Here is a 14,684-nt window from a genome sequence, read left to right as displayed (position 1 = left end):
ACAGATTCCCTTTCATTGATTAACATGTTCAAACAACATTTCAAAATAAATTCCATAATAGGTACAAAATATTACATTGTGAAATGCCCCTCTTCTAATACCCCTATCAATTTATTTGTACTAGCATTTCTTTTTTGTGAAACAATCAGTAGCTGATGACTTGCATCCACCCATTTAAGTTTGGAGATTTTCTTTCTCTCCAGCATGTTTCAATCCAGCAAGGTCAATATGTAATCTTTTCTCAGCCACAGAAAGTGTACATTGTCCCACAAACAATTATCCACATAACATTCAATGGGTATCCTGTCTTTAGTATGTCCCTTGTTCAGAATTTCACCTAAAATATTTGACAAATAGAACCCCACATCCACTGCCTCCACAAATCCCAGAGTTTCCACTGCTAAAATGCTTTTAATAACCCTTTTTATTTTCTTAGTTTCCCAAGCTAAAGCACAACATTTCTCATTTTCACTCATCAGAAATATTATGAAACCAGCTGCACTCGAATACCCATCAGCAAGATTAGCACGTGAAGCATCAGTAAAAATTATTAGCTTCATGTTCTTTGGGTCACCTTAAGAATGGGAACTTAAGCACACATTTCTCAAGATTTAATTTTTTTATGTTTTATTTGCCCTTAAAACATTCTCAATTTTTGGGTGTTTCATCGTCGTATTTAGTTCCAGCACATCAAAACTAGCTTCATATCTAGTCTGAGGGCACAAGAAGTTTCGCAATTGCTCTGTCTCTTCTTCAGATAGATCATCATCTTTCACTGATGACCTAACACGATTAACCAGGATGGGAGTAATATGCTCTAAATAGGATTGTTGATTTAAAGTTATTCCAGACTCAGTCTGCTTAATATCTAAACCAATATATTTAAAGTCCCCACAAGCCAGACTCCCAATCCTAAATTCTGCCCTAATCTTAACATATTTCTCAAAATCTGCAGTACCACCTCATAAGAAATCAACATGCATAATGCAGATGCCTGAAAGTTTCTTTATGATATCAATTAACATGGCTCATGCTTTCAGTTGAACACAACTAATTTTCAACAAAACAGATCTCACTGAGAAATACCACACCAAGGAAGCATCATTAAGGCAATAGATGCATCTGCTGCTTCTTCAGGTGGTTTCAGAAACACTTTTCTCTGAAAAGTATCACCCTGAAGAAATGTGGCTTTTATGTCAATGGATCTACACTCCCATGAATATGTAGCCAAAAGAGCTAAAAAGATTTTCAATATGACTTATCCAGCTGTGGAAGAGTCCACTCTAACATCAGTATCACTCAGGCAAACTTCAAAGCCCCTCACAACTAGCCTCGCTTTAGCTTTATAAGTCCCATTGGGAAGGACTTTATCAGTACAAATCCATCTATGTGACGAGGCTGGCTGTCCCCTACCTGGTAGATCAAAATAAACACCAAACTTTCTCCAACTCTAATTCCTTATGTTTTGCTTCTCTTATTAGTTTTTCCTCGTGTTCATTGGCAGCTACTGAGACTTCATGGTCAGGAGGACTTCTGCTTCTAATTCTGTTCAGAGACTGCTCTCTAGCCTATGTTTCATTGAGAAATCTGTTCAAACTACAGCTTCTATTAGCACTTTGATGTCTTTCAGGACTACTGCTATAAGATCCCCCTCGTGCACTATCAGAGGCTCTTTATCCAGAATGTGATCATTTCCTGATGCAAGAGTCACTTCCAGACCCACTGTTAGAACTTGCACAGCACTTTCTTACCCTTCACTCTTTCACTGCATTCTGCAAGTCCATGGACCTTGCTTCTTGGCCATCATCTTGAACATTCAACCAATATTGAAACTAGTCAGTAGATTTTCCTGCACGTTACACAATTGTTGCATCCCTCCATCTCTTAGACCCCTCTGGAATAGATGTTATCTGAGTACCTACTTAGGGACAATTGTCTACCTTATTCTGTTCTTCAGGACCTTCAACACAAAACACATGAGTATTTGAGATACAAGGTGCCTCGTTTCCCTCTACCAGCTGCTCAGGTTTTATAATCAATCCCAATTAATCGTAAGGAATGAACCATAACAGTTTGATTTCCACACTTGTTAACCACTGTCCTACCATCACAATCTACTACCTTACCAGGGCCCTTCCACTCCCTATCACCTTCTCTTTTATAATACACCAAACCTCCTGAATTAAATTCCACCTCAGATGGCCTTATATGATGTCTCCGAGCTCGCCAAATTTCCTCAGACACCTCAGCCTTGATGAAAGCCTGTCTCCCTGCATGTAAAGCATTCAAATGTGCAGGAAAAATGGAACTAATTATAGTACCTTCTAGCGCAGGAGGACTGTCGCACAGTACAGAAGACAATTTGGGATTCTGCCCATAGATCAAGTGATAAGGACTATGTCCACCAACCATCCGAAGTGAATTCTTTGCATGAACCGCCCATGCCAGGGCAGTTGTCAACTTGCAGTTTGGTTGGACAGCTAAGATTTTATTCAGCATTTCATCAATCACTGCATGATTCCTTTCACAGAGCCCATTGCTGAAAGAACTTTCAGCTGCAGTATTCATAACTATAATGTTCATGTTTTCATACATGTCTGAACTCATCATTGGCAAATTCCTCTCCATCATTAGTCAGAAACTTAGCTCTGCCCCAAGTCCAGTCTCTATCCATTTCTCCATGATTTTTTCTATAATCACCATTTTGTCCTTGCTATTTATTATTGTAAAAAGACTAAATCTAGTTGCTAGGTCTATAAAATGTAGAATTAAAATATTCTTGTCTTTGTCCCATACCTTTAAATCCATGGAAACTACCTCATTAAAGTCACATGCCAATGGTAGGCTTACAATAGGACATGATGGCACCCTCCAATACTTTTGACAGAATTCACACTTTTCATTAATCTTTTCTATTACCCTCATATACTCTTCAGCAAATCACACCTGCATCCTTTAGCAGGGTTTTTAATCTTCGACAAGGAGGATGAGCAAATTGTCTGTATACTTCAAGATAATTTGCTTTTATTTCTCTGATTCTTATCACCTGATGCCATTTATACTTCTCCAACACTTTGACCAGAAACATCAAGTTTCATTAAAGGGATACAATAATGTCTTGACTGGGCAAACTGCAAATTCACTGACTTTCCAAAAACAATTGCCTCATCACACTCCAAATCAAGTTTCATTTGTGCCTTTTTAATTGAAGGTTTACACGACAGTAAAGGTATCTCACTAGAGACTAAATAAGTGCTGATAAAGCGACTTTCTCCAGCTATTTTACATGAATTACTGCTCTCTTCAGTGACTTCAATGTGTTGTTTTAACCAAACCTAAAACTGATAGTACTTTTATACTCCTTACCCTTGCGTTGATCCTCACTACTGAGTAAATTCAGATAACATTGTAACTAATCAGTTCCACATACTGTTGATGTGCAAGAACTATCTAATACAACACAGTTGGATGAATGCACAACTAACACATTCATCACAGGATTAAAACTCCTTGTGACTAGTACAATTCATTTAGGCTCATCAGTGTCTTCTTCTTCTAAGAATTCTGCATGTCATGTGTTATTTCGAGGATCAAGCCCCTCCGGTTAAGGCAATTCAATGCATAAAGATACTTTGAGTCACATTTGAACCACCTATTAATTGTTCCGTGGGCATTCCTGGGATTCAATTGCCTATGATTGCTGTTCCAATTCTGTCTGCCGCTCTAATAGTCAGACCTGCTAAAGGTGCTTTCATCCTCATTCCTCCCGTCTTTAACTCTTCCATTGTACTTATGCCTGCATCCAGTATTTGGACCATTTCAAAGTTTAGTAAACATCGAGCCCTCCGTTCTTCGTGTCACCGCAGAATGTCCTGTTTGTTCTACTAGGGCTTCATGAAATGACTGTTCCCCAGGAATTTCTTTAAGGCAGCAGACATCTGATCTAATAGGCAGTCTTTTTCCAAGAACCAAACCCCAGTTAGAACCAGGAGCCTGTCCATATGCGACACCCTAGCACAATTGAGCAATTTAAATACTTAGCACTGAACCAGGGGTCTCCAAATTGAATATCTTCAATCTTCTGTACAGTTTGTTAAATTCTATGATATTTCTCCATTGAATAACCATATCTGTTTTCAGAAATCTATAAAAGTTTGACCAGGCTTCATAGGCATTCAACAGGATATGGGCATAGGAACACCACCACCTGCAAGTTCCATTCCAAGCCACACACCATCTGGACTTGGAACTATATCGCTGTTCCTTCACTGTTGCTGGGTCAAAATCCTGGAACTCCCTTCCTAACAGTACTGTGGGTGTACCAACACCCCAAGGACTGCAGCTGTTCAAGAAGGCAGCTCACCAACACCTTCTCAAGAGCGATGAATGATGAGCAATAAATGCAGGCCTAGCCAGCAATGCCCTCATCCCACGAATGAATAAAAAGTCATCTTTCTTGTAAATTTCATCAAGAAGTCTAACAGAAGATCCAAACCTTCATCAGTATCCAACTGATGGGCATTCAGTTCACAAAGCACTTTACTTCTGATTTTACTTTTAGTCAGAAGTGACAATACCAAGGACATACCTAGTTTCCTCTTTGGTAGGGACTTACCTGTGTCCACATATCCACTTCATTCTTCCAATGGTCATATGGTTCAGACTCAGAGAACATCGGAGGGTAATCATACCGTGACAATTTACACTTGCTTTCTGCCATATTTTCCACAATAGCCAGTGAGATTTCTGTTTTCTATATTTTAAAAAAAATCCTAGTTTCCAACCTTCAGCTTTAGGCAACCATCCTTTGCTACCATGTTAAATTCTAGAAAGCTTGTTGTGGCAGGATGGTGCTGAAGCCTATTTTTACTCAGTTTCACATTTATTGCACAGAGTAAAAGGATTACAAACATGTAGCTCCTCACTCAAACCCTTCACCAATCTCAGTGTCTCAAGTAAATGCTCAAGTCAGACCCCAATTAACACCCTCCACCTGCATATAATTAAACAATTGATGGACAATTCACAGGTCTTTTTATGTCCAAGATAATTCATTCTTTGCCTGTGTTCTGCTTAACCTGAATATGTATCTATTCTCACTCTCCTCCTATCATGTCCAAGGACAGACTAAATACCATCATTCTCTTCAGCAAGAACTCAGACATCCTTTGTAGATAAAACCATCGTCCACAATAGTAAGAACCTCGGGCAGAGATTTTTTGTGTGGTTGTTAAAGTCAAAATTTATTTGCTTTAAATTCTAAAGTTAGTGCTGTCCAAGTTAGTTTAATGGCTAAATTGCTTTACTGAGCGTGCAAACACACTCTAATCAGAGAATTGTCACATAGCAATTTGGCTTTGCACTGATGTAGCAATTACAGGGTAGATACAACCTCAGTCTGATTTGTGGTCCTCACCTGATGCTGGAAATAAACTAAGATTCCCTTCAGAGTTAGTTTAGGTCAGGGGACCTGATTTATACTGGAATTTTAGTGTCAATGTGAAGTACTTTTCACTTAATCTTAACATTAAACTTTCAAGATGTTAATACATCCGACATGAAAAACAATTCCATTCAGTTTAATATATGATAGATGATACGTAATGGTGTAAATAAGTGCAGTAACAAAATTTACAACCAAAACTTGATTTTGTCTAGGTACAGAATCTACCAACAGTTGGCCAAATCTACAACCACCCCCACCACCCACTCCCTACTCCCACTCCATTTTAAAACAGAAGTAAAACAGCTATTGAAGAACATTAAATGCAGTAGCTTATAAAAATGGCTGCGTTTGCTGACAATGCTACCACTAGGTGGTGCTGCAGTGGCATATGCGCAAATGCAGCATGTACCACTAAAACATCACAGTCTGCGACTTCAGACAGCTGCCAGGACTAAATATGGCCCTGCTCAAATAATCACACGGAGGCAACCTAACCTAAACACATGGCAGCACACAATGGCGGGAGGGAGAGAGGGACCGTGCCGGGGAAGTGGTGGAGTGGAGCTGGTCTGGGGTGGGGGGGGGGGGTGGTAAGGAGCGGAGCAGGCTGGTGGGGGGGGGGAGGCAGAATGAGCCGAGGACGGGGGGAAGCAGAGCGGCCGGAAAGAGCAGAGCGGAGCGGCCGGACAGAGAAGCGAGGGGGGGAGCGGAGCGGCCGGAGAGAGCAGTGAAGGTGGGGGAGTAGAGCTTGACGCATGGGTGAATACCCGTTGGCCTTGCATTGCTGTACGCGTAAAGCGCATGCGCAGAGGCCGACCAGGCGCCTTACCCGAAGATGCACACGTCACACGATGACGTCATCGGTGCATGCGCTAACCAGTCCTGGCAAGTTGGAACGCAGCGCGCACACAGAGAGCAGGAGCCCGTCTGCGCATGTGCGCACCTTGGCGCAGCCTGATGACGTCAGTGGCCAGCTGCGTTGTCAGTAAGCACTTTGTATAAAAATATCACCTACCAGATGGGGGCAATAAGCAGCCAGGACAGCTGCTAACACTAAACCATCCAACAAATCTAAGTCAAAATTAATTATCCAGCGTGTTGGTGGCACAGCACCTATTCCAAGGAAGAGGGAAGAAAGTGAAAAGTTACAACAGTCATATTAAAATAAAAGTAGCATTGAACTGAGAGCATATAGTCAAACTTTGTTATTATGTGTTCATGAGGACTGATAAAATAGATTTTCAAACTTATACTCTTGATATTAAAAGAGTTTGCTTTTAAACCAAGGGATAAGATTTGCAATTAGAAACCACTTATTGTACCAATACAAATTACATGTAGTTTTGAGCACCTTGGCTTTGTGTTGCTCGATGGAAAAAATATTTATGAATTCATATGATATGAAGATCATCCAAACATGATGTTAAAATTGTGTCGTGAATGATTAGAAATAGGTCCATTAAAATTCAGCAATAAAATATAAGAGAGTCTGCTGGTGAGGTGAATCTGCTGGATGCCATTCTGTCCTTATAATACCAGGAAGCTTTTTACATCACACTCTTGCTACTACTAAAAGAATTAAATACTTTTTGAAACATAATTATTGTAATAATGTAGGAAGCCAGAGTGAAAGAATACCGCGTCTAGTTTGGTCTCCTCCCATGGGGATTGATATTGAAGTTTTGGAAACAGTGCAGAGGAGGACCACATAAGTAATTCCCATATTTAAACCAATGTAAGTGCCAAGATAGGCTCAAAGAGCTGGGACTCTATACTTTATAGAGATGTGTAGACTAGGGTTGATTTGATTGAAGTTTATAAGATGATAAAGGGAATAGATAGTGTTTGTGTCGCTAGGTTGTTTCAATTAAATAAGTTAGAGAGGAACTGGGGTCACTAATTTAAGTTATGTAATGCCAGAACTAGATTAAATGTTAGGCTCTGGTTCTTTTGTGAAGCTCTGGCATAGGCTGCTGGCTCATGCAGTGAATGCTGATTCACTCAATTTCTTCAAGCAAGAGTTAGACCAGTTTCTGACTGAAGTGGACATCACCTCATACAAAAGGTCGGTATTGTAAAACATTAATCAGGGCCAGAGTGGTTTCCTAAAGGGGTCAGAAAGGAAATTTCCAATTTGTTTTTTCCTAATTGGCCTATATCATGTTTTCTTGCCTCTCCCAGGAGACTACATGACTTTAGGGTGGGGTAGGGATTGTATTTATTGTGATGCACAAGGCATTACAATTGTTTGGGGCAGACTGAATGGACTAATGGGTCCTTTCCTGTATGTCATTGTTCATATGTGACAGCTCTGACAGTTTTATTGGGAGCTGAAACTGCTGCCAACATGGCTATGGGATCTAGCACGTCCTCAGCCTACAGGAGCAGGAGCGGGAGCAGACCAGTAGGTTTTCTGCATCATTTCTGGGATGCGACTGCCCAGTGTTGAGCGAGGTGCAGGTGATCGTGCCCCACCTGTGGTATATAATGTCAATTCCATGGCGTTTGGCTTTGGTTTTCATTATTGCATTAATTAAAAATCACAAGGATATCACAGAATAAATCTCTTTTTATAAAGCGAAAGATTTTCTGGACATAAGAACGGTATGTACCCCTGAAGACCTCCAACCCATATCTCTCAGCCACAACATCAAGTGGAAGCTCAAGGAGAAGACTGATGAATCAATCTAATCTTAGAAATGTGGCTTTTAAGACAAAGCAAAAAGGGTTATTAGGCCCTTCTGATGAATTTTCTTCAGAATGTTTAGTTACAGGAGACAGGACCCTGCTGAATATGATACATAATCTCCTGTGCATCTTGACACAAAGCTCTGTACTTTGTTTTCTTGTCTGCTCAACAACCACTATCTTTTTTTCTGAATGATGTCAACTGATCCTAAATCTAGCCCTGGAAAAAAGCTGCTATGCCAATTAGTAGAGTGACCAAGTATTCTATCCTGAAAAGAAACATTGGTCACAGATTCAATGATAATCAATAATGGTGTAATCTGTTCCATTTTGTATCAACAAGGGATTTCTTCATTTAAAAAAAGAATCCGAAATACAAAAGTCATATGATCAAACTGTTGTGAAGAAATGGGGAAAATAATCTGTACCATCAATCCCAAAGTCCGTGGGTTCTCATTCTAACTGTGTTGCTGGTTCAAAAAACTGAAGAAAGTCTTCTGTTAATAGTAAAAAATAAATTCAAACATGCTACATTTACCTTTCTGGCAACATTCCCACACTGCAGTTCTCATGGTTTCATAGTGAAAGTTGAGCCACGTCAGCAGGACAAGCTCACCAGTGGAATATATATTGCTGGAAAGGGGCTCAGCATTTATTTTTGGGACATTTTCTAAGTATTTTTGATTGCTACAAATATTGTTGATATCCTTCAGTGTCAATCGAGAAAGAACCAAAACCTAAAAAATACAAGTCAACTTCAGTTACTACTATGTCATTCACTTGGTAGCAAAAATATACAATAAATTTTTAAAAATCATGAATTAAAAATCCAGCAGTAGCTTTCCACACTATCTTTTTAGAGCAGACTACTATCATTTGAACCCAGCCCAAAATACCAGGATCAAAAGTCCATTCTCTTACCTACAACAAAAATCGGGGTGAATGGGCAATTAAAATTGGGGTAACAACACCCCCCAACTCTGATCCTATCGCCTTCCTGTAGAATTTCTTCCACTTTAACCCACCTGATTTTAGCAGACGCAGGGGACACCAGTCAGAAAACAGCAGGATCCTGCTTTAAACGTGCAGATGACATAATTAGGACCCGACTGCAATTTTTACCTGGGGCCTGAGCCTGCCAGGCCAATCTGGCAGGAATTGAATCTGGGACAATGAGACCCATAAAATGAGTAGATTTTTTTATTTTGCAAGAGTGCTTCTTCAGGGCCTAATACCCTGCTCCGCCTCCACCACCACAATGCCCTCCCAACACTCTCTCACGCACTTAACTAGCTGTGGGAATTGTTCTTTTTTGTCCCCAATGACAGCCTCCTGTTAACCAAAATCCCATTCCTAACCACCAATGAGCTAGGGCTTTTCACTAGGTTCAGCTGGTAGATTGACAGCTTGTATGACAATGACTCTGGAGAGTTAAAATATTCCAGGCCTCATGCTGTGATATGGGGGCTGGATAGTTTAGCAGATAAAGTCTAGGCTTATATTTTCAGGGTTCTATTGAGAGTGGATGTGTGACAAAGCACTGGAGAATGGCTAATGTGGTACTCACTTACAAATAGTGAGATGGAGCTAACCAAAGCAATTACAGGCCATAGTTTAGCATCTGCTTCAGGGAAAAATTTTGAATCTTCAGTTAAAGATGAAATTACTAGCATTTAGCTGAAGAAAAAATAATTTGAAGTCCCCATTGTCTACACCTTACCAAACCCTAAAGCTTTCATGTTGAGATCTCAGGCTGTGTATTGAGTAATGGCTTACCCATAATGACTTCAATCTTCATCTTAATTCCCCTTGCTCCCTCTCCTACCATTTGCCTACCCTCCTGCCTAATCTTCACCTTCTATATCAATTTCCATGCAACACCCAAGTATACTCCGCTCCCTTGACCTAGCAATCTCATATGGGCTCACCACATCCAAGGTCTCAATCTCTGATATGACCAAATGCAGGGAATATTCAGCAGGTCTGGCAGGAGGATCATCGACCTGGAATGTTAACTCTGTTTTTCTCTCCACAGATGCTGCCAGACCTGCAGAACATTTCCAGCATTTTCTGTTTTTACTTCAGATTTCCTGCATCTGCAGTATTTTGCTTTTATATGACCATCTGCAACTACGTCCTGGTTTCCATAACCACTCATATCCCCCTACCTACTTCCAAATTGACCACCTACCCTTCAACTGCTGTTAAAAAAAACCCTGCTCTGAGCACTTTCAACAATTCAGTCTCTAACGTTTAACTCCCCCTCATCTAAGCCTGAACCCATGATGACACCAGTGTTGCTAAACAAGTCCTTTATTTCTCCAAGGTTTTCAGCACTTGCAGTTTGCATTTTTATTTGAATTAAGCTCACAAATTTATAAGATTTTTTTTTAAGTGCTTCACATGCATTATGTGTTGATTGAAGTCTTTCATATAGCACATCACACATTAAATCTATTTTGGTATACTAAATATGTCTGTAACAGAGAAAAAAAAGCAAGTAATACAATTTTCTCATTGGCTCAAATAAGCTACTCCAGCATACAGATTCATTGAAATGTAGATTGGATCTGTAGTTGTTATTTAAGCTGTCACTAGTATAATATTGCATCTAAGAGGTTCTTCGTGGTCTCCTATGGCCAGAGCACTGAACAAGCAGCCTTTCATCTTGGTCCAAGCCTGGTTGGGTGACTTACTGCACCATAATATCCAAACTGAACATCAAAATATCTCAAACATCACCTCCCTGTTTTAGAAAAATATATCCCAAAAACCTTTAGCTCGGATTAATATTTTCCTCTCACATACATACAACTGTAGGAAAATCTAAACATTTATTGCTATCAACAAAATTCAGGTAATAATTAGAAATTTCAGCATTAAACTAGCTTACTTTTGTTTGCAGAAAGAGTTCAAATAAAGATACAAACGACAGTCATGCCCTACATCTCACAGATGTCACTAATTAGAATATGAGCATTTTTTCTCAATATAACAGATGACAATCAGATAGTAGTTAGAGGGGGGTTGTTTCAAATGCTTTATTTTGAAAAATGAACTCAAATTAAAATGAGGAAGGAAACTCTCAATCAGTACTTATTTTTGTTTGCACACATAAATTATCTATCTTTAAAAATTTATAGTCTTTCAAATTAAAGCAATTGCATATAACTTTTAATTGAATAGAGATTTTAGAGTTTGTCATCTAGCTTTCTTTATTTTTTTAAATACAACTGAGCATAAACTGCTAGAATCTAAGGAACAATATTCCACTAGTTCAACTATTGAAAGGTACTGACATACCCAGATAAATAAAACATAGTGCACATGCTCAGACCACCATCTGAATTCAGCCAAAGATGTCAACTCTAAACAAACATATCATATATCTTTATACATTTTACCTTGTAAATCTGTAGGAGCATGTCAGTCCATGAACGCTTGCTTATAGACTCAAACACAGCATCACCCATGTTAAAAATTTCAGCAGTTTTGGGGTCCTGTAAGCAATTCTAAAAAGGCAAAATGTAATTTTGGCATAGTGCTGTCTAATTAGTACCTATTAAGTACAACACTCTACATTATTGTATGTATAACTGTTTTCCCAGCCTTCCATAGGTAAAAGAGCTAAGGAACACTCCAGATGGCTTTATCTTTTATATCATGTGGCAAAGACAGCTACTGATAATCAGTATCATGACGTTAATTACACTAAAAAGGCTTGGAGTGGCATTACAAACATGATTGTTCCCATTTGTAACATATCTAGTGATGCGTGGAGTACAAATAAAAGAGAAGCAAATTTGTTCACATAAATAGTTCATATATCTTTCCTTAAGCCAAGCAGCAGAAATCACCCAAAAAGCACACTCCTTATCTGTAAGGGGATACTCTAGAGTCATGATCTTATTAATGTGTGGATAATATGAATGATAACAGACCATCTGATTAGCAGAGTCTTTAATGTAGAGCCCCTCATTTACCCAACACCGAGTTTGGAATGAAAGATAGGGCTTTGTTGTTGATATTCAAAAACTATTTTGTGATGTTGATCATTATACTTTGGTACATGTTGTTTCACTTTTCCTAAGAAAAGACTAGCAACATGAAAAGTATACCTGTAATATAGCATGGGACAGAGGTGTTGTACAAATGCCCTAATGCCATGGCAGCATTACTCAAAATGTACAACAGGGCGTTAAATCCTTCCTTCATCCATTAGTAACCTGGGTTAATTAAAATGTTGCATGAAGGATGTTAATGAATAAAAAATAAAATATGAAAAAAATGATGTTTTTATTATTCAAATAATAAGATTACAATAAGAACTACACCAGAAATATTAACCTATCCTTTCTCATTGTAGAAATGTCCATGGACCTACTGTGTATTTTAAGATGAATTAGTTTATCTGCGCCTTGAAGTCTGGATTTAGATCGTAGAGGGCAGATTTTCCTGTTCCTGCTTCTGGGCATATTGAATTGCCTGGCCAGAGAACATAGTGGAAATCTGGGAGGGAGGACTGTTTGGATAGAAGGGACCCTGTTCGATGGGCATGCAATACTCCCTGCCAAATTTTCTTCTGTGTGATGTACCTAGGCAATCTAATAGGCCCTGGCTTAGAAACAGGACAAACTGTCCCTACATCTTTATAAACTTGCTTTGTATTCTAAAATCCTTTACCACATCCCACAATCTTTAATTAACACTAAACTTCAGGTACCTTTTAAATATAAAATATAATTGATCACAATAGTTTTTTTTGTAGGAATGAAACCTAGAATCCCAGCAAGTAAACTTCTCTTTAGAGCTGATTTACTCCAAGATGTGTGAACTGTGATATTTGGTATACCAGTTAAAGTTAATAACACTCAATATAAAGATACATTGCAGCACAATTTTACAAAATATATAATACTATGGGGAAATTGTTACCTTCTCCTCTTACCAGATTACAAGAAGAATTATGAGTACATACATACAATCATCAAAATGGTAAGAATTACATGTTAATAAAAACAATTGTAAAGTGTAGGAGAATGCAGTTACCCATAAACAACGACTTATATTTATATAGCACCTTTCACATAATAAACATCCCAAAGTGCTTTACAAGCATTGTCAAAAAAATTTGATAGCGAGCCACATAAAGTGATAATAAGGCCAGATGAACAAAAGCTTGGTCAAAGAGTAGGTTTTAAGGAGTGTCTTAAAGGAGGAAACAGAAGTATAGAGACAGAGAGATTGAGGGAGGGAATTCCAGAGCTTACAATCTTGGCAGCTGAAGGCATGGAAGCCAATGGTGGAGAGATTAACATCAGGAATGCTCAAAGTCCAAAATTGGAGGAGGGCAGAAACGCTGGGGGGAGGTGGCGGGGTGGGGGGGTTGCATAAGGCTGGAGGAAATCACACCCATAGGAAGAGGCAAGGCCATGGAGGGTTGTGAAAATAAGGATGAAAATGTTAAAATCGAGGCGTCCCTTAACTGGGAGCCAATGTAGGTCAGCGAGCACAGGGGAGATGGGTCAGCGGGTCTTGGTGTGAATTATAACAAAGGCAGCAGGGTTTTGAATGACCTCAAGTTTGCCAAGGGTAGAACTAAGGAGGCTGGCCAGGAGTGCGTTGCAATAGTTAAGACCAGAAATAAGTCTAATATCTGTATGCCAGACGAGGAAGATTCCTACCTGTAACTGGTTCCATTGTTTAAACTCTTCAGGTTCAAATAAAAACTCTGGTTTCACATGAGCAAGGCAAGCTCCTTGTGCTCTGTAATAATACATAATTAAAACAGAGAAAAAGCATGTTGTTCATTATGCCCAGAACAGATATTTCTATTTTACAGTACCTTCTGGGTAAACACCACAAAAAAGTCCTAAGACAATAGATTTTCATATTCAATAATTGGAAAATGTAGCCTCCTACAATTGGAAGATTGGTGTTGAAACACACTATTGTGTAAAGTCTACATTTGCTTGTGGTAAAGACATCATGAAAATGTTCATACTATCCTGGGTGCCAAAAAAAATTTAACTAAAAGGGGTATTTCCTTGAAGCTGATATCCCTGACCTTGAGGAGAACTAATTTATCCAAAGGGAAAAGCGACTGGATTTTCTCTCCAAGATACAGAGTGGAAAGCTTTAGGTCTAGTAAATCATCAATTTTGGAACAAAGGTTTGTCAGATTCCATGCCTAAAGTAATTAAGATAATTAGTTCAGCTGGAAAAAATTATAAGTTACAGGAGTAATGATTTGAAACCAAGCTTAAGCTTTAAAGCATGTAGGTTTTATCAATTTGTTCAAGGGATCGAGGCAACCCTGGCAATAACTCATATTATGTTTCTAGTTGCCCTGAGGAGGCGGTGATGGTTTATCTTCTTCAACTGCTGAAGTCCTTGTGGTGATAGTGCTCCCATGATACTGTTAGGGTAGGGAAGTGTTGGAACTTGACTCAGCAGCATTGAAGAAAAAACAATGGAGGTGAAGGTCAGAATACTGTGAGGCTTTAAGGGAAACTTTCTTTTTTTTATTTGTTCATGGGATGTGAGTATC

At 39.0% G+C, this 14,684-nt stretch overlaps 1 protein-coding gene across 3 annotated transcripts in view; it reads right to left on the bottom strand.

The window, feature by feature from the left end:
- The window catches only part of LOC137374438 (cilia- and flagella-associated protein 47-like), a 777,638-nt gene that overhangs the window by 524,692 nt on the left and 238,262 nt on the right, over positions 1–14,684 (bottom strand). For all 3 annotated transcript variants that reach the window (XM_068040550.1, XM_068040552.1, XM_068040551.1), the window contains 4 exons: positions 13,819–13,900; positions 11,539–11,646; positions 8,673–8,871; positions 6,462–6,559 (listed from right to left, as the gene is read on the bottom strand). In XM_068040550.1, coding sequence (XP_067896651.1) covers positions 6,462–6,559; positions 8,673–8,871; positions 11,539–11,646; positions 13,819–13,900 — 487 coding nt within the window. The remainder of the gene's footprint in view (positions 1–6,461; positions 6,560–8,672; positions 8,872–11,538; positions 11,647–13,818; positions 13,901–14,684) is intronic.

Source organism: Heterodontus francisci, chromosome 10 (assembly GCF_036365525.1).
Source record: "Heterodontus francisci isolate sHetFra1 chromosome 10, sHetFra1.hap1, whole genome shotgun sequence".
In the NCBI taxonomy this organism is placed as follows: Eukaryota; Metazoa; Chordata; class Chondrichthyes; order Heterodontiformes; family Heterodontidae; genus Heterodontus; species Heterodontus francisci.
Note: the sequence above shows the minus strand (reverse complement) of the source record. Positions and strands in the feature narration are given on the sequence as shown.